The sequence below is a fragment of the Cololabis saira genome, chromosome 8 (genome assembly GCF_033807715.1).
Source record: "Cololabis saira isolate AMF1-May2022 chromosome 8, fColSai1.1, whole genome shotgun sequence".
In the NCBI taxonomy this organism is placed as follows: Eukaryota; Metazoa; Chordata; class Actinopteri; order Beloniformes; family Belonidae; genus Cololabis; species Cololabis saira.
The window spans coordinates 40,221,639-40,248,603 of record NC_084594.1 but is presented as its reverse complement, the minus strand read 5'-3'; the positions used below and the strand labels follow the sequence as shown (position 1 = coordinate 40,248,603).

General features: G+C 42.4%; 1 protein-coding gene across 1 annotated transcript in view; it reads left to right on the top strand.

The window, feature by feature from the left end:
- Window positions 1-26,965, top strand: part of LOC133449557 (receptor-type tyrosine-protein phosphatase gamma-like) — a 448,089-nt gene that overhangs the window by 286,706 nt on the left and 134,418 nt on the right. Inside the window, exon 4 of the mRNA XM_061728722.1 lies at window positions 4,247-4,395. Within this exon, the coding sequence (XP_061584706.1) occupies window positions 4,247-4,395 (149 nt within the window). The remainder of the gene's footprint in view (window positions 1-4,246; window positions 4,396-26,965) is intronic.

Sequence of the window (26,965 nt, the reverse complement as noted above, 5' to 3'; positions counted from 1 at the left end):
CTACACACAGCAGTAATCCTCTACAACAAACCTGGAATGGTTTTGATTGACCAAACATGTGTTTCAATTTATCCAAACTATTTAATTGTGTTATGCAGTGTCCATCCATCCATCCATTTTCCACCGCTTATCCGGAACTGGGACGCCGGGGCAGCAGCCTCAACAGAGATGCCCAGACTTCCTTCACCCCAGACATTCCTCCAGCTCTTCCGAGGGGAGTCCGAGACGTTCCCAGGCCAGCCGACAGACATAGTCTCTCCAGCGTGTCCTGGGTCTTCCCCGGGGTCTCCTCCGGAGGGACATGCCTGGAACACCTTTCTAGGAAGGCGTCCAGGATCCATCTGATACAGATGCCCAACCCACCTCAGCTGACTCTACTCAATTTGAATGAGCAGCGGCTCGACTCCGAGCTCCTCCCAGGTGACCGAGCTTCTCACCCTATCTCTAAGGGAGCATCCAGCCACCCTGCGGAAGAAACTCATCTCGGCTGCTTGTATCTGTGATCTTATCCTTTCGGTCATTACCCAGAGTTCATGACCATAGGTGAGGGTAGGTGCGTAGATTGGCCAGTAAATCGAAAGCTTCGCCTTTCGACTCAGCTCCTTCTTCACCACGACGGTCCGGTACACTGACCATATACTGCGGATGCTGCACCAATCCGTCTGTCAATCTTCCGTTCCATCTTTCCCTCACTTGTGAACAAGACTCCGAGATACTTGAATGTCCCCAGCCTCCCTCAGAATCTGTGAGAAGTTCTCTTGGAGATGAGAGTTGAAGGCGTCCCTGACAGAGGGCTCAGCCAGACGTTCCCAACAGACCCTCATAATACGTTTGGGTCTGCCCGGTCTGTCCAACTTCCTCCTCTGCCAGCGCATCCAACTCACCACCAGGTGGTGATCAGTTGACAGCTCAGCCCCACTCTTCACCCAAGTGTCTAAGATATGCGGCCGAAGGTCAGATGAAACGACAACAAAGTCGATCATTGACTTCCGGTGTCCTAGTGCCACGTGCACTGATGGACACCCTTATGCTTGAACATGGTGTTCGTTATGGACAAACTGTGACTAGCACAGAAGTCCAACAACAGAGCACCACTCGGGTTCAGATCACGGAGGCCGTTCCCCCCAATCACTCCTCTCTAGGTGTCCCTGGCATTGCCCATGTGAGCGCTGAAGTCCCTCAGTAGAACAGTCCCCAGTTGGAGCACTATCCAGTACCCCTCCCAGGGACTCCAAGTACTCCGTACTGCTGTTTGGCCCGTGGGCACAAACAACAGTGAGAGACCTTTTCCCGATCCTAAGACACAGGCAAGCGACCCTCACGTTCACCGGGGTAAACTCAGACACATTGCGGCTGAGCTGGGGGGCTATAAACAAGCCCACACCAGCCCGCCGCCTCTCACCCTGGGCAACTCCAGAGTAGTGGAGGGTCCAGCCCCTTTCAAGGATCTGGGTTCCAGAGCCCAAGCTATGTGTGGAGGTGAGCCCGACTATCTCTAGCCGGTATCTTTCAACCTCACGCACAAGCTCCAGCTCCTTGCCCCCCAGCGAGGTGACATTCCCTACTGCAAAGGTTTTGGTCCAGGGATTGGGTCGCCGAGGCACCCTGCCACATCTGCTACCCAAACCACATAGCACTGTCATAGTCCTTCCTGCGGGTGGTGGGTCTACGGGAACGCAGGCCCACATCGCCGTTTCGGGCTGAGCCCGACCGGGTCCCACAGGCAAAGACCCGCCTACCAGGCGCTCGCCTTCGAGCCCCAACCCCAGGCCTGGCTTCAGGGAGGGGCCCTGGTGATGCCAATCCGTGCGATGTAACGGTCCTTGATTTCTTCTTCTTCGTGTCAAGCCTGTTAACTGCTCTTAGTCTGGCCCGTCACCTAGGAACTGTTTGCCAAGGGAGACCCTACCAGGCAACATAGCTCCTAGGATCATTCTGGCAACACAAATCCCTCCACCACAATAAGGTGGTGGTTCACGTAGGGGGGTTATTCACTAATTAAAAACTATTTGTTAAATATATAATTCTCTTAAAGGAAGGCCACAGCCTCGGTTCCAAGAGCAGTTTCCTTACATTTTTAAAAACTTGGGAACTCCATTCCAAATGCTTCCCTGTGTCACAAGTGTCTGAATAAGATTATATGATTCATTCTCTGATGAAACCGATAAGACAGAATGGAAGTAAACCTGCTCCTGACCAGGTTTAGTTCACAGAGTTGGTTACAGCGGTAACAGATGCCGAGTATGAGTTACCTCAGTTTCTTCTCACTCAGAACTCCGAAAAAGGCCCTTGGACATGAAAGAATCACAAAGATTTGTCAAAGGATGAACCAGGTGACACAAAGCCCATTTCAAATTTTGACCTTGGCTGTTTTACAAGAGTATTGACTCAAAGATCCACATAAAAAGGCTGTCACAGGTGGTAAACATTTTCAAAGCAGTAACTTATTCAAGGAAGTATTGAGTGTTTCGAGTGCAGGTTTTCACGTGCATGACCACATATATTACCATTGCACTGTCCCCTTAACAATCTTGTTTTGGGGCTAAATGTCAATCAACACTTTGTCATCATTACTTATGATAGCGTGACAAATACCAACAATGCATGACACCGTGAGAAAAAAGTAATTTGGTAACACCGATAGCATTGCTAGCATCACATACAATAATCTCAATTCAATATGTGCACCTTGTACTTTAAACTTCTGGTCTATTTATAAATATAATAAACTCTCTACCTGAGGGACTGGAAACTGCCAACACAAGACTCACAGCCTTTTCCACCTGAGAAAGTCAGACTGGAAGCTAGAGCCCCTTTTACGTTGGTGGATACCCCACATTTAACACTTTAGTGTGTCACCTTCCCTTTTTACATTGACTGACATGGCATAGTGCGTTAAGTTGGCTCCACAAATAATTGACCTCTGAGGGTCTTGATTGCGGGTCAGGACTAATAGAAAGAGAACTGACGGAGGGTGTTGAGTCATGGGTGGGATTTGTTGATGACTAGAAGAGGATGGCTGCGAGCTCCTCGTCCTCAGAGCCATGGACTTCATAAATCAGCATATTACAGAACCGTAATCTGCAACTGGCTAAGGTCTCTCAGGTCTGAAGAGTTGGACAGCACCAGGTCTGGACATGATCCACACTACTGACTAAAGAAACTCACTGGACTCCATTAGCGCCTAGCAGCATAAATGAACCAGCCGTTCACAGATGGGATCCACCCAGTGTGGCGATCCCAAGGTAGCACGATCCTCATCATTAAATATCCCCAGAAAGGGGCCATCATGTGTGACTTAGTTTTGAAATTATGCTAATAACTGATTAAGTAAAGACATTTTTTTTTTCATTTGTTAAAGGATGTCGGCAACCTCCACACCCCCCAAGTTTCCATATATGGTTCTAAAATCATGATTAAAACCTTGACATGCACATACTTTCTAAAGAGACTTACAGCTTTCAGCACGAATGAACCAGCTGCTAATAGAGAGGATACAGAATTATTCAACTCAGTGGAGGTTTGGAAACCACATAATGCCAAATTTACATGTGCATTTTCAGTTATTTTGCTTTTTTTTCCTTAATAAACACACTCGTCGATTTGACTTCTGGTTACAGGTAGTCAGTGATAATTTATGACTTCAGTCTTGTCCAAAATTTGATGAGGACATGATCCACTCATCATTTAAGTATCTAAAAAAATGTGATTGGAATTGGCTAAAGCTGGTGAAGGGAGTGCTGCCCTTGTTGAGGAACATGGGTATGCTTAATGAACCATTTGTGAGTTTGAAAAGGACCCATAGTAATTCTCACATGTTTCACCAAGTTGTGATGGAATTACAAAAGGACCTTGCAAAGGCAATTTTCAGCTGCTAAAGAAAGCAATTTGGCTTGGCAAATTAGACCCTCATTTGAGAACTTGCCTAAGAGTCTGGTGAAAAATAACACAAATAGTCTGTTGTGAAAATGTCTTCCTGTGAGCAAATCTAAAAGATAAATACAGACCTACCAGATGTCCCCAGAATATTTACTTGTTTAAGCTTTGAATAGATAGATACAAAAGTTTGATCCTGTGCATTTGTCTTTGTCCACATTTTTGTCATATTACAGGTGATGTTTGAAACTTGTGTCTTTCTGCTACTTGGAAAGGATTTTTTTTTAATTAATTGAAAAATATGTTCACTGATGTATCACAAACCTCTCACACAGTTTTTCTCTGTTTTCTTATGTGCTCTTCATTCCAGTGGCCATTACGTTAAAAGATGATTATTTTGTCCGGGGAGCAGGCCTACCAGGGAGATTTAAGGCTGACAAAGTCGAGTTTCATTGGGGTCCAAGCAATGGATCTGAGGGCTCTGAGCATGGTATTGATGGCCGGCGTTTTCCTGTGGAGGTAAGCGCATATCTACAGAAAGAACAATCAACCTTACGGTGAACCTGCTCCAATCTCACACTCCCTATATCTGTCATATCCACACAGCGTTCAGTGTCAGCAGATATCTTTGCTGTTCAAACTATACAACTTCTGTTTTTTAATTTGGAGTCCCAAGGTCGTTATTGTCTACAAATTACTTAACCGGTCAGCTTCAAGGGGTCACATCTGAAAATGACTCAAACACTCAACAACTCTTTCAGGTAATTTTGTAAAAAAAAAAAAACATACACAAAATGTAACAAGGAAATTATGCAAAACGTCGCCTGAAACAGGAGTTGAAAATGACACCCAAGGAAGAAAAAAGCAGTGCAAACTGCGCAAGGATATTGATAGTCAACATTTTTTTTTCATTTATCAGTGATTCAAAAACAAACAGCTTTGATATGGGCCTAGAATTACTGACGTTTGCAAGATCATCTCCCTTGAGTAAAGGGAGAGGAAAAGCAGATTTCCTAACAGAAGCGATTTCATTTGTTTGCAGTGACAGGTTAAAAAAAAATGTGTCGAAGGTGATGAAATAAGGTTCAATAAGGTGATGCAAAAGGTGTTAAGGTTGTTTGAGCATGGAATACAGACAGATTTAACACAAATTTGAAATACAAACATAGCTTCAGTTACTTCCGCTTGATTTTGTACAAAAGGGAATCTTAATAAAAAATGATTATGAACAGCAAACCTCAAGGCCGGATGTCTCCTAAAGCAAGGCTTTTGCTACTGATTTAATCCACGCTCATCCCATTGCCTGAATGTGAGGCAAAGATCAGAAGATGATATGATGTCAAGCCAAGTGTAACTAATCCTGGTATGTGCACACTCGTGGCTTCTGAGCAAACTGCAAGGTTGGTCACATATTTGGTGATTCAGAAATGGAGATGATCCGTGTTGCTACAGATTATAATGGAAGCGCTTGAGAAGGTCAAGCACCTTCTACTTAAAAAAGGCAATACAACCCCTATTAATACACTGCCTGCAGACAGCAGCAGACGGGCTGAATGCCTAGAAGTCCTGAAGAGACTACAGGCTCTATTGAACTACATAACCTATTTGAAAATCTCACTTGCCAAATAACCTCTTAGATGACATTAGTAAAACTGAACTTGGTGCCTTTGACTACATAGGAAATTCATTTTGAGAAATTGAAGCATCTTAATTTTAAACTTTGGACGAGAAAAAAACACTTTCATGGTGTGTGATTATCTGCCTTAAAATGCTTCTTAAGGTGCAGGTGACAGCAAGACTACAGCTCAGACGGTGGCAAACAGTCCATTAACTAAAATGTACTGCATCTCCAGACTCAGAAATGCTGTAATTATTGTTATTCATAAATTCATGAGAAATCTATTCACAACCAAATTATTGTATGAAAACCCAACTTCAGTTCCAAAACTGATAAGATGCAATTTTGATAGCTTCAGAATTTGACATTTCTGCTTTTGATAAACTACCCTTAACCCGTGAGCATCAATTTAATTTTAATATTTTAACAGTTGCATTTCATTATTGTTTCCCCTGTTATAGCTTCGTGCATTTGTGTATTAACTTGCAGATGTTCTTTATGCATTATGTTTAATAAAAAGATAGAAGTCTGCACAAGCAACAAATGCCATCACAGCTGAAACAATACCTTTGATGAATCCTGAGGAAATGTGGCAGGCTCTGATCTGCCTGAAACACTCTTTCATCTTTTTTCCAAGAATCAGAGCCATCATCTAAAACATTAGAGCCATTATGAAACCATTGTGAAAGAAACATGCAAGACGGATGAAAATGTATGTGGCCTAGACTATTGACTTTATTGTAAACACTCTTGCAATCTCAGCCATTTCTAATCATCTCAACAACTGCAATTATATTGAAGAGAAATATACATAGGCTATTGATCAAACGTCTGACAGAATACTGTCATCTACGCACCTTCACATACAACTATATCAGTGGTTCTCAAACTTTTTATGAGAACCACCTTACAAAATATTGACCTTTCCAAGTACCACAGTTACATCCAGAACTAAAAACAGACTAGTGCAGGGCTATAAACTACATTTACAGTGTCTACACAGGAGACATTTATGGTGCTAATGTGAATATTTTTCAATGTGCTTTAATAAAAGAATACAAGCTTACAACACTGCAGTCAAAGGAGGATGAGATTAAACTGTCAAGAAAGAGCAAGTAAACAAAAAAGTCACGTTGGCAGGCCAATATGGTCAAATGCACTGCACTAAAACAATCTTGAGTAACAGGCTAGCATAGTGACCTCATTGTTATTTGAAAAAACTAAATCCTACACATCAGGTACCACGAGGAACAGTTTGAGAGAACAACTGACTTCATAATTTTAGCCTATTTGATCATATATAATAATGATGGTAAGGTCCACGCTCCTTCTGTACCAGCTTAATCCTGTTTAGGGTTACAGGGATCGACTAGAGGCTAATGGCACTTTTCCACTAGTACCTACTCAGCTCTACTCATCTCAGGTCGGCTCCACTCAGCTTGGCCTGGTTTCTTTTCCATAACAATTCAGCACCTGGAGCAGAAGTAGGAGGTTGGAGGAAGCTGCTGTGACGTATTTGATTGTGTATCTAAACGAAGAAGACAACAACACTAAAGATGTAGAACCTGGAGGAGATGATAGATGTGCTGCTGGGTCTGTGACTTGTGTTTGATATCAAGTTAAACAATGAGAGCGAGAGAATCTTCAAGCAGCAACGCTTTTTAATTTTTTTAATTTGTCTCGGCGCTGCTGAAAAGTCAGCTGGAGGCGTGAGCAGCTATGAAGTGAAAGAGCTCCTGGTAGATCTGGTCGTTCCTTATCGCCCGTCTAGATCCCTTTTTAATTCTCTCCTCAGCACCAGGTTTATGAACATCTGCACCTCAGAGTTGGATCATGAGACAGACTTTTGCGCTGCCATTGCCTGTCGAATAAATTGAACAAGAAGTCGCTCTTTCGATGATTTCTACATCCTGACTCAGACGTCTGACTCCATCCCCTCGACCAATCAGTGGCGTGTAGTGTGATGATGTCAGATACAGCCGACTCAGCCGCTTAGAACCTCGGAGAGTAGTTACAGAAAAAGCATGTTAGACCCCTAGTGGGAAAGCGCCAAACCGAGTGGAGGCGAGCCGAGTCGGGCTGAGTATGTGGTAGAAAAGCGCCATAAGTTCCATGTGGACAAGGATACACCCTGAGCATCACAGAGACACATACAAATAAACAACTACACGCCTTTTTTTTATGGGCAATTTTAAAATCACCAGATAACCTGTGATACATGTTTTTGGATGGCATGATTTCATGTGTACTCCAATTGTGCACCATGTGGTAACAATAACTTAAAAGACTCATGTGCATACATTCATTTGTTAATTTTGTTAAATGCTGGGTTTAAAGGCAGGGTTATGCATTTGTTATTGGTAGCCTTATCAGCCTATGTACTCAGCAATTTGATTCTTCTTGATTCATTTGGGATTCTTTTCAGCATATGCCCAGTAATAGATTGGATATGTCCTGCTCAAAAGTTACAAATCCATCAACTTGACCAAAAGCTTGATTAACTAGAAAAATGTCTATGACTTATGATATAGCGTCATATTAACAATGTTAAATTATAGTAAATTTCATCTGTTTCAATCAGCTTCATTCATTTATTCAATCATTAGCAAGCTGGTTCTTTGATATTTGAAATGATCTGTTACTTTCACATTTTTAGATTTTACAATTATATTTACATTCGGTGACATAGTAGGGGTTTTTATCCGAAGCCACTTACATGTGAACAGCAACATCCAAGCTTCAGTAGAATAAGAAATTTGCCCAATATATAAAATGTATTATCTATTTAATTTATTTAAGGGCCCAATTTTAAATAAAAAAACAGGCACAGAGGTGGAAATTAAGTGTACATTATGAGTTGTGGATGTTAGCAATGTCAAGCAAATAGGTGTTGTATAAAGTGACAAATCTTTAGGATCATTTGGTTTTCTATTGTAGAACCACAAATGAGAAAGTGTCTGAACTAAAACTGACTTTATTTGAAAGGATAGCAGTGCAAAAGGACTCCTGAGTTGAAGGAGCATAACCCCACATAACTACATTTAAATGGATAGGTGGCGACCTGGCTGTCACTTTTTAGGCCAGTATTGGTGATTTTATTTTATTTGGGCACTCGTGGGTAGCCAGTGGGGTTTAATGAGTACTGGAGTGACATGTGTCCTTTTTGGTTGATTAAACACCTGCTGCACCAGTGCATTCTGAACCATCTGTAAGGGTTTTACAGTATCTCAAAGGATACATGCAAGAAGGGCGTTACAGTTGTCAAGATGAAAGATAACATGAGCCTATAGCAAGAGTTAGGTGACATACTGAATCAAATAGATCCGGGATTTGAGACTGATACACCATAACCCAACAATCAGTCATTGTTAAAGAGGTAATTTTTACGTTGATATTGAATTGGAGAGGAAGATTGGTAAGGGTGATCAATGGATCATTCTTGTTAAGGATTAACCAAAGGTGGTTTCCCTCCTTGTATGTGGAAATATCTGCAAGACAGACTTCTAGCTAAAATTGTATTCATCTGCTGATGATTGGAGGCAAAATTTGGTGACATCTGCATAACAATGATGAGGTTTATGATCCAGTGACTGGATCCATGAAAGTGATCTCAAAACTGCTTCCCTTGTAAATAAAAGTCGTGGCAATGCTGAACCATGGGACACTACTATGATACTTTTTCTTTAAAGATTGTTGTGGCTCTAGGGGCCTTTATACTAAAGGTGGTCAGGAAACAGGTTGAGAGGGGGGGGGGGGGGGGCTTTGCAGCAAAGATCGACAGGTCAGGACCCAAACCTGTGTTGCCTACACAAAGGCGATAGCCTCTGTAAATGGTGCCCACTCCACCCACTGAGCTTTCCAGAGCCCTTCCATGATACTTTTAGAGAGTGAAACATTGTGTTAGGTTGTGTATTAATACAGAAGGTGTTACAACAGGCTGGCAGAGGTTAGAAATAGGTATTATGGTAGGATGTATGATTTCCCCACTGGCATTCAGAATGGCAATGGAAATGATAATCAGAGCTTCCAAATGGGTTGTACAAGGAGAGAGACAACAGAATGGGATTCAGCTCCCACCATTTAGGCCTCACATGGATGATTTGACACTTAACTACACGAAAGATGAACCATCTGTAAGATGTTGTAGATGTTGTAGTTACACGTAACTACAACATCTTAGCACAATTAGGTGCTGATAGTTACACGTAACTACAACAGTTCCATTTACAAAGAGGCTGCTGGAAAGGGCAAATATGAACCTCGGGTGGGCTAGCATGAAGATCAAGCCTAGCAAGTCTAGGAGTAATTAGACAATTCAGGTTTTTCAGGATAGCTAAAGTTGTGAGGTTCACAGTTCGGGTTAATCCCGAGGTTGGTGTGGCCATTTACAATGTACCAAATTCCAATATCCACTGTGGAGACAATGGAAAGGGCAGTTAGCGCCTATATAAGGAAGTGGTTAGGTGTTCTGGTGTCTAAGTAGTGTAGCATTGTTTGGGAAAGGAATATTGCAGCTATATCTAGTTTAACAGAGGAGTTTAAGTGTTCCAGGGTTAAGGACATAGCTGTTGTTAGCTGGGAGTTATGATGTCCTAGTTAGGGAGATGGTCCTAAATCCAATCAAGAAGAGGAAATATAACCAAAGAGTGGCAGTTAAGGAGGGAGGAGCAGCTTTTAGGCATGCAGGCATTGTAGGTAAGTTTCAGTTTGGCTGGGGAGGCTTGGGGCTTGCCTCAGGCAAACCGGTGTGGAACAAAGCAGGTCCAAAAGAAAAAAGAAACCTGGTCATGGAACAGGTACATGAACGGGAGCCGATATTAAGGGGTGCAAAGGCAGTGGCTCAGGCTAAGCAGGGACAGTGGTTAAACTGGGAAAGTGTAGAGAAGATGAAGCTTGGTTGGAGAGACCTGTGGAGCAGAGTCATATTAGATTCCCGTTAGGGCATACGTATGATGTGCTACCAACCCCCCAGAAATTAAAACTCTAGGAGAATGGGGACCCATCATGCTCATTGTGTTCAGGTACTGCAAAATTAAAACATGTCTTTTGAGGCTGTAAAATTAGCTTCTCACAAGGCTGGTACACATGGCGACACAATTAGGTGCTGATAAATGTAGCTGGAACTATTGAAACCGGGCGTAAGCAAAATTCAGGAGGTGTTAAGAGACAAACAACAATCCGGTTTTTGCATGAGGGGGAGAAATAAAGAGGTGACGAATCAGATAGCCGAGAGTTTGGTTCAGAAACTGCTAGTGATTGGGAAATTCACGTAGATACCAATATGGGAAATAGGTTGTACGGTTTAGGACATGACGTAGTCTTGTGGTCAGTTAATCAGTGAATAATTTACTTTTTTGAGCTGTCAATTCTCTGGGAAGACTCAGTGGAGGGGTCATATGAAAGGAAAAAGCTTAGATACAAAGAATTAGGGACAGAAGCCGAGTAGCCAGGATGGAAAGTTAGGGTTCGTCCAGCAGAAGTGGGATAGGGGTTTGATATTAAGATCAGTAGTCACATTATTTTTGGAACATGTGTAGCAGAGTTTGAGGAAGATGGTGAAATACAGTAAATGGCAGATGAGGCAGCTAGATGTAGTCAGTGTATTTGGATTAGGAAAGAAATCTCAGCTGGGGCCCAAAATAAAAAAATAAGTATTAGTATCAGTAAAGAGAAATCCGGGAAGAGGAAGTTTATTTAAGGAACTGTGAGTGCCGTATTTGAATTTCTATGCTTGCTTTTGCGAGGTGTTAAGGAAGGTAGTATCGGCACTGTTACTACCTGGAGCTTCCACGAACAGAGCCTGGGTCTGTTGAAGGTGGCAGTGCTGGTTTGGCTTTGGCTGCCATTTTTGTAGGTGGTTTTGTGGGTTAGGTAATGGAAGTTGGTGTGTTGGTGGGAAGCAGAGGGAGCTGGTATTAGGGGAGTGACTGTGGGATGCCAGAGATCCCTGTATAGCCTTCTGAAGGTGTTGAGGGACTAATTAAACGAAACACTGGCGAAAGAAGGTTCCTACCTGAAGACCCCTGAGATATGTCAGTTACTGCTGCTCACAGCTCACAGTCAAGTTATGCCAAGGTCTTTACCGAGTACTACGGTAATCCTTTTTCGACCACAAGTTCCTTTCAATCGCCAAGCTTCTGAATATATTTGAAAATTTGCCAAAAACCAGTGAAGCATTTATTATGTGTGTGGAAGCTGGTATAATAGTGGATGAAATGGCCTGTGGGATGTTGATGAGACTTGACTCCATCAAACCTGTAGAAAGTTGTATTTCAGGGGTTTTAATACAGTAGATCCTCCCAATGAGAGGGAAGAAGGTCTGACTGAATCACCACTTCTGACTGTTTGAGAGGGGAGAACTGACTCACGTGAGAGTGTTCCTCTATTGCAATGACGAGGCTGCAAAGTCAAAAGTGCTTAAGGAACATGTACATGTCGAGCAGATTAACTGGCATACCAACCTTTACTTTCTTTTTTATTTTTTTTTTATTTACAACCTTTAGTTTCTGACTGAAACGCTACTACACTGAACATCTTTTTCAAGCAGTCTCAATGGCTGTTGCTCCCGTCTTTTTCCATGTCTTTATTGTATTTTTACGTATATACAGTATAGGATTAGCTCAGCATGTGTCCCTTCTGAACATGTCTGCCTTAGTGAGACGTACAGTAGCTGCAACAACACATAAAGTTGTGTGATTTGGGGGCGTACCACGTATGCTTATAACTTGGTTAGAGAAAAGTTAGACCCCAGGATCCTAAATGAAAGAAAGACACAAGTTTAACTGAATGGAGAAATAAATCTTATTTTGCAATTATGAACTCAAATTGTGTTGAGGTCACGTGGATGGCTGGAGAAGGACTTGAATACAGCAGAATTTTACAATAATTTACACTCATAATTACCTTTTTTCTGCTTCTTTTGTCCGAAAAGGGAATAATTCTGGCACAAATGTAGCCCATTAAGAGCGCATGCTAACCATCCATAATATCAGAGCCATGCCTACCTTCTGCTCAAGACTGCAAAATGAAGTTGGAAAAGAAAAATCAACAGCTCTCTGATATTTTTTTTCTCACGCAAATTAAAGATGTAAAGATAGGATTTAAAGATATAGATACTGAAACAGCCAATTTAAAAGTAAAATTACTCTTAACACATGCATTAATCATGCATGAATGTAACAAGATATGGAAAGGACACTGGATCTGTTTTGCATATACCATTTGCTAATGCAGTAAATTACTGTATCTATAGCGCACAGAAAGACTCTCTCCTATTCATCTTCATTATACTGAAGCATGGATGTCAAAACACCAGCTGGGTAAACTGTAGAAAAAAAAGATCTTGATAAATCTTTATGGTAAATCAGAATAATATCTTTCTCTTCAGCTGCTCTGATTTCAATGTTTTTGTAGTGTGTTACATCATTCAAAACCCCAAAACCATTATGCAGGTCTGACATGGCTTGGTGCACCAAACACACGGGAACTTTCATTTATTTATTCGTTTATTTTTACGGAAATCTGCAAAATCCCTAAGGAGCAGAGTGGATTGGCAAAGAGCACAGGGAAACACTACTGGGACACCTGTGATAGTCATTTTGTCTGACTTTGTCATGTGAGTTAAACACAGGCTAATGTTGAACCTGCTTCATCCCTTAAATTAAGTATCCCCAAAAGAACAACAGGATTCCTCCAAGGGATATCACATATCCCATTTAGCACATTCACCATTTTTTTCATTTTAAAAAAGAGAAAATAATTTCCAAGCCTCCTCCATTGTCTTCTTGCCTTCTTATGTTTACTTTTGCTTTCCTTACTTTTTGTTAAAGCTGTTTTCTCCCTTCAAATCTTCATGACCACTTGTTCTTTACATTGGTGTTTTTCTCTACCTCCATGCTGTACGTCTCACCAGCTCATAGTGCTACAGTGCTGAAGAGGAGGGTTCTTGTGTTTTTTGAGTGCTTCACATGAATGATGTATGATTTACAAGCCTTTCCATTTAGTAATTGCAGTCTAATAGGACCCTTGAATGGCATGATGAAGTGGGGACCTGGTGCTCCCCTGCCTGCTGTTTTAAACACTAATGTTCTGCTTAATATGCCAAGCACAGCACTGCAGGCAGCACATCTCCCACCCAAGTGTGTCAACGAGTGAGTCCTATGTGCACATGCAACTGTGTGCCCTGTGCCTTCTCCTACACTGTGGTGTGTGTTTCATCAAGAGGCAAACGTGTATAAATAAACACGCAGATATCCTCAAACAGCAGCTTGCATTGTGGTTAATTGTGAATTGTAAAATCATGCACGTGCAAACACACAAACACATACTTGCTTGCTGTGTCCAAGCGAAGATGTATGTTTAAGCACTGTTCGGTTTGTTTACAATGTAAAGGCTTAAGTGTGATCTGTTATAGTCACTAAAGCTTTACTGGCTTTACTGGTTTCAGTAGAGCAATATTAGTTATCCACACAGACAATTTTACTTTGAAATAAAAACACTGGCGTTCCCAAGGAATCAAATGAAATTAAGTTTTAATAGTGTTATCTATTTGCTCACCAACAAGGTTGGTTAAAGCATGCAACTTCTCCTGAACCTCTCCAGTTCTTCAAAATTGCAGTTACCTGCAACAGGATAACTGTGAGCCAACTAGTTTTTCTTTATTTAACTGAAATATGTCCTAAGAAGCAGATTGATAATGACACCATACTGACCTCTTGTTCAGGACAATTAAACAGTTTAATCTTTAATTCCATGTGAGGTGACTGCTTGTCTGACTGAGAGATATCGCTAGTAGCACAGTGAAATGGACAGTGGCGGGTGGTTTAATTATTTTGTCCATATCAATTTACATTTAATTTACTGTGGGTGTCCTCATAACCTTCTTCAATATTTAAACACTTCTTTTATTTTTTTAACTAGCTCTTCCTACTGCTTCACTCATTAAAAATACCAAGGCTTCTTTGCAAATGATTTTGACTTTATTAAACATTTTTGTTGTTTTATACCCATCTGTGAGTTTGTAGCGAGGAAAGCAACTAAGCTATTTCTGAGGAAATTGCAGTGGGATTAATGCTGGGACTGATGAGTCCGTCAACGTTTGTGTAACCATGATATAAGATAGAGTCCACTGAGCTGCTGTGAGTGGCAGGAAGGGGTTTCCATGTTGAGGATAAGTGTGACTTTTCTACCTTTGGAAATGTGTGAAAAGCCTCAAACTGTGTCCCAAATAACAGCCTAATTTGACGTAACTGCAGCCCCTAATGAGAGATTTCTTGCAACTGTCAACACTGTAAAGCATTGGCACATCATTCTTACACGATAATTGTAATTCTGAAGTATAAAAAAAAATGTTATTTAGCAAATTAGGTAAAAAAAAACAGTTCAAGTTTGTTTTTCTTTGGAAGTTCTCTCATTTTCTATGTAAGTTCAGGGGTAGTTGGATAACTTTCTGCCATTTCGAGGCTAATAAAAAAAATCTACCTGGACGTGTGTTAGTCCAAACACAGCTTGGGCATGAGTGCAGTTCACCTGGGTCAGTGTGAACAAACCATAGGCAACCAAACTCTAGTGTGCACCAAAACAGAGGTACCACCACCTCTCTGAAGAGATCTCCTCGGCCCAGCCGTCAGAAAACTCTAATGGATTCTGTTGGTACTGTAAAAAAACTCATTTGATTCAGATATTCTTCACATGTTTGAGTAGTGCACTTGCGGGTTGTGAAGGAGCACGTATCGGCTCACATGGCAAAAATAAGCAACTCCAGCATTGACGATCAAATAACTTGTTCCCTTTCATTTACAAACTGTATAGTGGTGCAAACAAGTGATACAGTTAAAAATGCCCAACTCTCGGTCACAACATGTAATTGTCGTGTTGCCATGCTTTTTAGCTCTTCGCTTCAGTATGGTTGTCGCGGAAACATGACACCCAACCAATACTGATAATGACCAATTACAACACTGATTGTTGTCATGTGGCTTGTGGGCTAGTGTGAAAACAACACTTGAGAACAAAAACTGAAAAATGATACAATGTTATCTGTTTAGGAACGAGACAGCATCATCGGTGCACACCAGCTTATCAGCTTAACATCCATCCATCCATCCATCCATCCATCCATCCATCCATCCATCCATCCATCCATCCATCCATCCATCCATCCATCCATCCATCTTCTTCCACTTATAGGAACCGGGTCGCGGGGGCAGCAGTCTTGGCAGAGATGACCACACTTCCCTCACCCCAGATACTTCCTCCAGCTCTTTCTAGGGGAGTCCGAGGCGTTCCCAGGCCAGCCGAGAGACATAGTCTCTCCAGCGTGTCCTGGGTCTTCCCTGGGGTCTCCTCCCGGTGGGACATGCCTGGAACACCTCCCTAGGGAGGGGTCCAGGTGGCATACGATAGAGATGCCCAAGCCACCTCAGCTGACTCCTCTCAATGTGAAGGAGCAACGGCTCAACTCCGTGCTCCTCCCGAGTGACTGAGCTGCTCACCCTATCTCTAATGGAGCGTCCAACCACCCCGCGGAGGAAAGTCATCTCGGCCGCTTGTATCCGTATTTAGCTGGTCCAGTGTTCCACAACCACAACAAAAACCGCATTGTTCCTCTTGAATCCGAGGTTCGATTATCGGCTGAATTATCCTGTCCAGTATCCTGGTGTAGACTTTCCTGGGGAGGCTGAGAAGTGTGATAACCCTATAGTTGGAACACATTCTCCGGTACCCGTTTTTAAAAAGAGGGACCACCACCCCAGTTTTTTGCCACTCCAGCGGCACTGTCCCATTCTTCCATGCAATATTGAAGAGGCGTGTCAACCAAGACAGGCCTACAACATCCAGATACCTAAAGTACTCAGAGCGGATCTCATCCACCCCCGGTGCCCTGCCACTGAGGACCTTACGAACTACCTCCCAGAGTCCACAGTCTCTGATCCCTCAATGGATGGCATGTCAGTCGGATTGAGGAGATCCTTGTAGTATTCCTTCCACAGTCCGACAATGTCCCCATTCAAGGTCAACAGTTCCCCACCGCACTGTAAACAGTGTTGGCTGAGTACTGCTTCCCCTTTCTGAGGTGCCGGACAGTTTGCCAGAATTTCTTTGAGCTCTTTCTCCAAGTTATGCGTGGAGGTGAGCCCACCTATCTCAAGCCAGTACCTCTCAACCTCCCACACAAGCTTCAGCTCCTTCCCCGCCAGGGAGGTGACATTCCATGTCCTTATTGCAAGAATTTTGGTCAAGGGATTGGGCCGTTGAGGCACCCTGCCACTACTGCTACCCAGACCACATTGCACCAGCCTCTCACGGTCCTTCCTGAGGGTGGTGAGCCTTCTTGAAGGCGGGCCCACGTTGCCGTTTCGCACAAATAGCGCTTTTAGTACCTACTCAGCGCGACTCGACTCGCCACGCCCCCATTTTGCGCTTTTACACTAGGGGTGGAGGCGGGTGGAGGCGTGCCGAGTAGATATTTTTTCTGTATTTATTCTGCCGAGGTTCTAAGTGTGCCGAGTCTGCCCTGTATCTGACGTCATCACACTACACGCCACCGATTGGTCGGGGGGCAGGGCCGTCAGACATTTTAATCAGGAAGCGGGAATCAGTGTAAGAGCGGCTCGCAGCGATTTTTTTCAACAGGCAATGGCAGCGCAAACGTCTGTTTCTTGATCCAACTCTGAGGGGCAGATGTTCATAAACCTGGTGGCTGAGGAGAGAATTAAAAAGCGATCTAGACGGGCAATAAGAAATGACCAGATCTACCAGGGGCTCGGTCACTTCTTAGCCGCTCGCGGCTCCCAGCTGACTTTTCAGCAGCGCCGACACAAACAAACAAAAAAAAAGCGTTGCCGCTTGAAGCTTCTCTCACTCTCATTTTTTAACTTGATATCAAACACAAGTCACAGACGAAGCAGCACATATATCATCTCCTCCAGGTTCTACATCTTTAGTGTTGTTGTCTTCTCCGTTTAGATCACACAATCAAATACGTCACAGCAGCTTCGCTCCAATCCCGCCTACTTCTCATCTGGGTGTCTAGAAAAAAAACGAGGATGAGGCGAGACGAGGCGTGACGAGTTGAGTCGCGCTGAGTAGGTACTAGTATAAAAGCGGCAAAAGACTCGGCCACCAGGTGCTTGCCTTCAGCCCCAACCCCAGGCTTGGCTCCAGGGAGGGGCCCTGGTGACGCAAATCCGGGCGACTTAACGGTCCCTGATTTATTTTTATCAATGTTTGGCGTGTGAACCCCTCTTAGTCTGGCCCGTCACCTAGGACCTGCTTATCATGGGAGACCCTACCAGGGGCGTAATGCCCCAGACATCGTAGCTCCTAGGATCATTCGGCCAACACAAACCCCTCAACCACAATAAGGTAGCGATTCAAGGAGGGGTATGCAAAAACAACCATATATGGGAAGAAAGATGACGGATTTGTCCCAGTTTTGAGGCCTGGAAAATGAAAAACTTTTTCTTCACCGTAAATGTTAAACTCTAGGTTAAAGTTCAAACTCTTTGTTTTTAATCACATTGTTTCCCTAACACAAATGAAGATCAGATACCATTTTATAAAAATCTATGCAGAAAGCCCAAGGTCTAACAGAGCTTCAGTAAAATTGCAAAAGGCTAACTAAACAAAAGCACAGTAGCTTACAGTAATTCACTTTACACCATTATTATAGTCAATGGGGGTCTAATCCTTCCTGTAATTATAAGTATTTCTGTGATTTTTCAGATTCTTGCTTCATATGGGCACAGTTTTCCTCCATTTAAGGCTCCCTGCCAGAAAGTGAATAGTTTCTTTTTACTTAATTCCCAGCTTCCTGTCTGCTGTTATTTATATCCTTGAGGAATTGTGTACATATTTTTAATCGTGTGATCTGAGCTGACGTAAGGAAGAGCGATTTAACATTAACCTGCTTTTGATGATTCAAATAAAGAATGATCAAACAAAGTTTATGGTGTCAGTTCACAAGTATTAATGAATGTGTGGTGAGCATCCTGAGTAACGCTTTGCATATTAAGAAACTCAGATAGTATAACTATTAATAAATCAAGTTGCTCCAGAAGTACTGGAGCATAAAAGGAGTGACATTACCACAATAATGCACAGTTCATTTTTAAGTGTCCTTAAAAAAAAAAGATACACTTTGAGTGTAGACGGAAACAAAGAATTTGCATAAGGAGTTCGCAGATAAATGGAATGAAGAAATGCAAACTGCAACCAAGTGTTATCATTATTCCTCTGATGATTTAGGAACAGAGATGTGCTTTCCATTTCCCACGTACCAAAAGCTGATGGGATACAAAATCCCATTCATCACTGATATAATTTTATATGTGATGCCTGCAGCAAAGCAAAGAGAGGAAGTATGTGCAGTGTATATGTTTGTGTGTGTAAATGAACCCCATGCCCAATCCATGTATGCAAACACACTGCCTCTCCCCATGCCCCCCTTCCGTGTGATGATTCGCAGAACCTCTCTTATCTTGTTAGGTGGGTAAAAGCTGCCAGTGCATGCTCCTGAGCCAGCCACACACACACACACACACACACACACACACACATACTTTCTCAATTTATCTTTTCATCTTTTGCTCCTCTCGTTTATCACATCTGAGGTGGCAGGATGGGGTGAGAGTGGGGGCTCGGGTGGTGGGGCTGTGGAGATAAACAGAGCCTTGTCAAGAGACAGTCAGGTAGAATAGATAGCTTTGTGCATCAACTAGCTAAAGCTCTCACAAAGGGGAGTTTGGTCTTATTGGTGCAAGTGCAGCAGTTTAAAGGACCAATGTGTAACATTGAAGGTTAAAACATCCCAAAATAATGTAGAAACAGCAAGAGAATGAGTGCAGTCAAGTCGCAATGTATTTAGTTGCTCAAATATTTACTGAATTAGCAAGCAAAGCCAGTTTGTAATACCAGTTTCCGCCATGTTCGGCAGCAGTGAGCAGCATAGCAGCATTAGTCCAGTATCATGATACTATGAAGTTGCACTGTTTGCATGTGTAATTAAACTTGTTGCCAAACATCTAGGCACCGGCCCCAAGTTACCATTTTTGTATGGGTAAACGGATTCAGATTCAGAACCTTTTTTGTCCCACTGCGAGGAAATGCTCACGTTACATCAGCTCAACAAGAAAAACACACTAGAGAAAAAAGAAATATAAAATATATAAGATATGAAAAAAAATCAAGGATGACTGAAGCCCTTCGGAAGTAAACTTTGCCACCACAAAAAACCACCTGGTACAGGGAAAAAACCTCATTCAGAAGCAAGAAAAGAGCAAACAGGGCGAAAACCAGAGTGAATATCGACAGTGCTTTCCCAAACCACTGGAGACGGCTTGTAATGTGCCAGCTATAAATAAAGTACTAATTACAAAAACATGTTGTCTTTTAAATGATTTAACTCAATAAACCAGCTCAGTAAAAAAATAACTCAAGTTATTTTTTAATAGCACTATATTTACACACCATTTATCCACCACCAAAATCTGAAACTCCCAACATACTGTATTATATAGAACAAACACGAGAATATTCATTTTCGCTTAGTTTAGCGTCTTTCATTCCTATTTTGTGAAAGTAGCGTCAAGAACAAGTGTCACAGAACACCCCTTCGCTCCGTATTTACAAGGAATGGTCTGTACTTCTGTGTCGGCCAAAAGTAGTGTCACAGTCTGGTCGGGTAAAGTAGTCCGAGTTGGAAAAGCACTGGTATAATCCATACACATTAAACGTATAATCCTTCCCAGCAAGCAAAATAATCCAGTAACAAGGTGCTTCATTGATGGTATTCAGTTCTCACCTAGCCTCCCTGAGTTTGGTCGTGTACAATCACCCCCCACTCACCGCTCTCTCTTGCTTTTGTAGGCGTCTCGTAGTTTGATCTCCGTGTATGTGGCACGCGCTCCAGCAGCATCCAGGTGACTTGTCAGCCACCGGGTATATACAGAATATTATAAGCCAAAACCAATATCAATAAACCAAACGTATATATAGGGTCTTTACAGGAAATGGGGCAGCCATATACAGATATACTGCCCCTGCATGCAGTCAATAGCAACACCTACTATGTACTATTGCTACAAGCTCATGGACAGCAAATAAGTTACGTCTGATGTGGAACTTGCAATGTTTCCTTTAGATTGGTAAGTGAGTCACAACTGACTTTTGTTTTGCTAAACAGAAAAAGGAGAGGATAATTGCATAGCAAAGCTGTTTGGTTAGTGAAGTCACACAGACAAACAACTTCCACAGTGAATAAACAAGAATCAGCAGCAACAAATCTCCAAAAGGTTGAGACAGGATGATGTTTATCCCTTTGTAGGATCTATTTTTAAGAATATTCTATATACTTGAAGGAGCTGAGGAGAGCAGTTACTGGAGTTTTAGGAGAGGAATGTTGGGCCATTCTTGTCTGGTACAGGATTGAAGATCTTCAACAGTTTTTCAACAGGCATTTAATGTCATCACGACGTTCCGTAGTTTAAGCACGTTGCGTAGCTTAAGCACGTTGCTTAGCTTACGTTGGGTAGCAGTCAATAGTAAACATGCCGCCTAAGTGATACAAACTCTTGAAAGTCTTGTTACATTTCAGTAAAAAAGACGACAACAGGACAACTTGGAATACTTGCCAAGGGGATATTTCATCAAAGGGAGGAAATACTACCAACATGCAAAAACATTTGCGCACACAGCATGCAACCCTAACCCTTTTTCCAAATGAGAATTGTAAAGGAATCGATAAAGAACCGAATCATTAAGCAGAATCAGAAATGTAATTGGAGAGTTTTTCACCAACATGTGAACCTTTGCCCATCTTTACTGCTGAGAGACTGACTGGCAAACTTCAGGTGGGCAGCAGCAATACTGCAAAGAGCACCTCGGCAATGATGCAGTATGATGGAGAGAGTGTTAGGATTTAGATTTGCTTTGCTGCCTCAGGGCCAGAACCACTTACCATCATGTAGAAAAAGAATGACAAGAAAATTTACCAAAATATGCAATGTCAAGTTTGAACATCTACTGGCTTTCACTGAAAGCGTGTCTGGCTCTCTCCTTTGCTGCCATGTTCCCTTTTAAAAGAAGATGCAAGCAACTTATTTCAAAACAGGATTTTGGCAGAAAATGGAACTATTCTGCACAAAGTCAGATCCCGTCAGAGGGCCAGGAGGATATTGGGGGACCCATCTCACCCAGCTCTCTCCCTGTTGCAAGTTTTCCTGTAATTTTCATCACAGGTATATCTCAACTATGAGAGACAAAATGAAAAAAAAGTCCAGAGAATCAAATTGTTTGATTTTTTTTTTTTCCCTTCTCTGCACACATATTAATGATTGATACCATGACGGTAGAAACCAAAAGCATATATAAGTGCATTATTACTATAATTAATATATATACATATATATACACATACATATGCATACACATACATAAATATACACATACAAACCCAGTGTTTTTTTGTTTTTTTTGTTTTTTTTGTTTTTTTGTGGGGGGGAGGTGGGGGCGGGGGGTGACGACATCCACTGCCAATCCAGGAAGCAGGAACACACGGAAACACACGTCAGGCACTGGAAATCTGCAACAAAAAACCACAAACAAAACACGAAACCGGCACGGAGCCAACCAAAACAATAACAGCAATCGACCTAAATCTTGAGATCTGATTGCAGTCTGAGCTAAGCTATCGCTACCGCTACCTAACCCCAAAAACTAGAGAGCCAGCATGCAGGTGAACAAGCCAGTGTGTATGTCTATGTGTGTGTGTGTGTGTATGTATATGATCATGCGTGTGTGTGTGTGTGTGTGTGTGTGTGTGTGTGTGTGTGTGTGTGTGTGTGTGTGTGTGTGTGTGTGTGTAATAAACCAAACAAAGCTCTACCTGAAGTGTATCTATAGTGGGGGAGGGGGGGGAGCAACCCCGCCACCCGCGAGACCAGAGGCCGACATGGAAGAGTCCGGAACCCAGGCCACCGGCAACCCCACAGAAGGGAGAAGCAGGAGGGAGGCAACCCACCGCCTGCGAGCCCCCCCCCCCCCCCCCTGGCGGCGGCCAAGGGGGTCCGCGGGCGGGGCCCCCACGTTTGATTTTTAAAGAATTCATTTGCAAATTATAGTAGAAAATAAATATTTGGTCAATAACAAAAGTTCATCTCAATACTTGTTATATACCCTTTGATGGCAATGACAGAGGTCAAATGTTTTCTCTAAGTTTACACAAGGTTTTCACACACTGTTGCTGGTATTTTGGCCCGTTCCTCCATGCAGGTTTCCTCTAGAGCAGTGATGTTTTGGGGCTGTCGCTGGGCAACACCGACTCTCAACTCCCTCCAAAGATTTTCTATGGGGTTGAAATCTGGAGACTGGCTAGGCCGCTCCAGAACCTTGAAATGTTTCTTATGAAAGCCACTCCTTCGTTGCCCTGGTGATGTGTTTGTATTATTGTCATGCTGAAAGACCCAGCCATGTTTCATCTTCAATGCCCTGCTGATAGAAGGAGGTTTTCACTCAAAACCTCACCATACATGGCCCCATTCATTCCTTACACGGATCAGTCGTCCTGGTCCCTTTGCAGAAAAAAATCCCCAGAGCATGATGTTTCCACCCCCATGCTTCACAGTAGGTTTGGTGTTGTTTGGATGCAACTCAGCTTTCTTTTCCTCCAAACACGACAAGTTGTGTTTCTACCAAAAAGTTCTATTTTGGTTTCATCTGACCATATAATGACATATATGATTAGTGGTGCTGTTTTTACCATGTCAAATTCCTGTATACATTGTACATTTGGCGATTTGGTGATTTCTGATGTTTCCCGTCTGAAATGACGGCCAAACAGCAATAAGAAACAGATGTCTATTCATACATGTCATGAATGGATGTGACGGTCAATATTTTTGGCTGATTTGCTTAAATGTAACAAGTACCGGTACATTAATTCAATCTTTTTTTTAAAAAGCAACAAATGAAACTCAGCACTGTTTTAGGCATCATGCATTTAATATGGGTTTTTGATATTTGACTATTGAGGGTCAAAACCTGTTTTATAAACATACCTCATAACCAAGAATGGAGCAATTTCCCTGAAACTTTGAAACTGGAATTTATTCTCTTAAGCTCTGCCAGTGAAGGAGATAAAACGCAGCCACTTCAGTGTAAGACCTTTGGATGCACTTTGCGGCTCTGAGATGGCGTCCAAATCTCATACTGTGAGTTAGCTATGTCAGAAACTGCATCACACCCTCTTCTTTGTGTCTTCAGGCTTTCCTCTTAGCAAGGACATGCTCTTCATGTTTATTTCCATGGCTTTGTCAACTCAGATCAATCAGTTTTGAGACGTGGAACCTCAGGACGCCACAGCTACACTTGCAGCATTAGCTGTGGAGTCCTGATAGTGTTATATTTATTGTGTGTGTGTGTGTGTGTGTGTGTGTGTGTGTGTGTGTGTGTGTGTGTGTGTGTGCAGTATGCCTCCACAGGTAATCACACCCAGCAAATTGCAGGTCACTCATATCAACTCTTTACTTCTTTGCTCTGCTGTATTATTTCAATATTAACCAGATTAAGACAATTCTCTGAATAAGTAAATATCCATATAGACACCAACCTTAATCAGAAGTTCATATTCAAACTAAACAATATTTGCTTTAATACATTTGTAGTCTTCCTACCATATTTGCATGACCGAAGTACAACCCCAGTTCCAAAAATATTGAGATGCTGTTAAAGAAACAAAGAATACAATAACTTTTAAATCGTTTCAAATCACATTTCATTCACAATAAAACATAAAAAACATGTTGAACATATGCCATTTAATGAAAAATATCAACTAATTTTGCATTTGATGGCAGCAGCATGTGTAAAAACTAGGGGTGTAACGGTACACAAAAATCTCGGTTCGGTACGTACCTCGGTTTGGAGGTCACGGTTCGGTTCATTTTTGGTACAGTAAGAAAACAAAATGCATGAGGCTCCTTTTAAGAAATGAGACTCTCTAGCGCCACCCTTCACCACGACGGCCGTTGGGGGTACTGCAGCCAACAGTGAAGCCGGCACGGGAGAACGGGGAGAACGCACATGCAGCGTCATGTGACGTCACATCCACAGCCCAGCGCGGGAAATTCGGGACCGAATTGCAGCACATTTTGCAGCACACAGCCTGTTCAAGGCAAAGGAGAGATACACTAGAGGGCTCATTCTTTTGGGTTTGGAACGCTTCATCTGACATTATTACTAGAAAACTTAAAATGTATACGGATTTTTTCATAAATCTTGCCACAATCCGGCCTCAAGCTCCTTTAAAAAAAAATATCTCCCTGATGTGCAAAATTGAACAGTTGCAACACTGAACAGTTTAAAGTTGTTGCTCAGATTAAATAACATTTATAAGGCTCAGACTTATAAACGACAAAATCTTAAATCTTAAAAACAAATCTTTTCTACATCAAATGTGCAAAATTTAACAAATGCAACACTGAACAGTTTAAAGTTGTTGCTCAGATTAAATAACATTTATAACCCTGCGTTCACACTGAAAGCGTCATGGGCGTCCCGACGCCAGCATCTCGCCGCTTGGTGCATTCACACACAAAGCGTCAGTGCCTGCAGCAGGGCGGGGGTGGGCGGGGTTTCAAGCTGCGCTGCAGAACTGGAGGGAACAGTGGGAACAGCCTACACATATAGCGTACACATCTTAATTTTCCTATTTCACCATAGATCACACTTTGGGACGCCTTCTTTATATTTTAGCGTTATTTCCGCGTAGATAAGAGTGAGTTTGATGCTCCTTAACAAGTTTGTTCCGCGGATCAACATCAACCCAGCGAGCCTTTGCTCCTGGTGGCTGATTTATGGTTCCGCGTCACACCAACGCAGAACTGACGGCGTAGGGTACGCGGCGACGCACACCGCACCGCGACCCTACGCCGTCGGCTACGCCGTCGATTTAACGCGGAACCATAATTCAGGCGAAGCTGCAGTCTGTCTGCGCTGATACAGACACACCGGGTCGGAGCGGATTTGGTCATGATGTTTAACCTGTGTTTTGTGATTAATAAGCACGGGTTATTGCCAATACTATCGGCATTAGCCATGACATCGGCTGCAACTGTTGCTTGTTGTTTCTCGGTGTGAGCGCAACTGCTTATGTGCAGCTGCAGCAGCGCTCTGCTCCACAACGTGCGGTCCTCTACTTAATATGTCCGTGTGGAAACTCGTTCGGTACGCCTCCGTTCCGAACCGAACGCGCTATACCGAACGGTTCAATACAAATACATGTACCGTTACACCCCTAGTAAAAACGAGTTAGAGCATGGGAGAGTCTCTCGGAAGTGAAGATCGCCAGATGTTCACCGGTTCCTGAAATACGGAAAAATGTCTACAAATTTTGAAAGTGTCATAATGTTCTGCAGCAGAAAACTGTATAGGATTTGAATATGTTATCATCTGCTGTGCATACTATCAATAAAGGATTATGAGAATCTGGAGAAATCTTCGTGACAGGACACAAAATGAATAGTGGATGCTGGTGAAGTTTGGGCTGCAGTGATTCTTTAAATGGAAATTCCTACATGGGCCTAGAGACACTTGGAAATAGATGGCTGGAAACACAGTTCACCATGCCGTCCACAAATGCAGGTTAAAGGTATATCAGAGAAAAAGCCTCACGTGAACCTGAAACAGTCGTCTTTTTTCTCTCTCTCGCTCTCGTTCTCACTTACTCACTCACTCACACACCTGAAACATCACACACAAAGAAGTAGGTATGTCATGTACAGTACATGATTAACCCCAATGTCAAACATACCTATATGAGCACACATGTTTGTGCACAAGTGTTTTAAAAATCCCTCCATATGTGTTGAAGATTAAAAATACTCAGTGAAACATTAATATTTGAGGTTATAAGCACTAGAGACAGACTCACAGGCTGAGTGATGAATCCAGCAACCTGCGTTGCTGACACCTTAATGCATCAATATTATAGATGTAAGTGGTTTCTAAGGGAGAACAAGGAGAGCTGGTTTAAAACTAACAACCCCTGTGAACCTAAATGTACATGCACTAGTCCTGTGATGGTACAAGACAAGATTGCGTAGCTTAGTAAACAGCTCTCCTGAAGTCATGCATCATTCATGTCTTTGAAATCTGACTGCAATCAGTGAAATGTGGGTTTTCTTCTTCAGGCAAGGCAAGTATATTTCTACAGCACAATTCTACTACAATTCAAGTGCTTTACATTTGCTAGACATTAAAATATAAATAAATAGTGATTTAAAATTTAAACCAAAAAGAAAAGATAAAAATCAGATAAAATCAGTAGTTAAAATATGATTAAGTTTTGGGATTGCAGATTTAGGGCTATACTCAAAGGCAGCTGAGAACAGGTGAGGACTTAAATACACTTAGTATTTCAGCTGATCTGAGGCTTTCTGGGAGTTAGTTCCAGACATGTGGAGCATGGAAGCT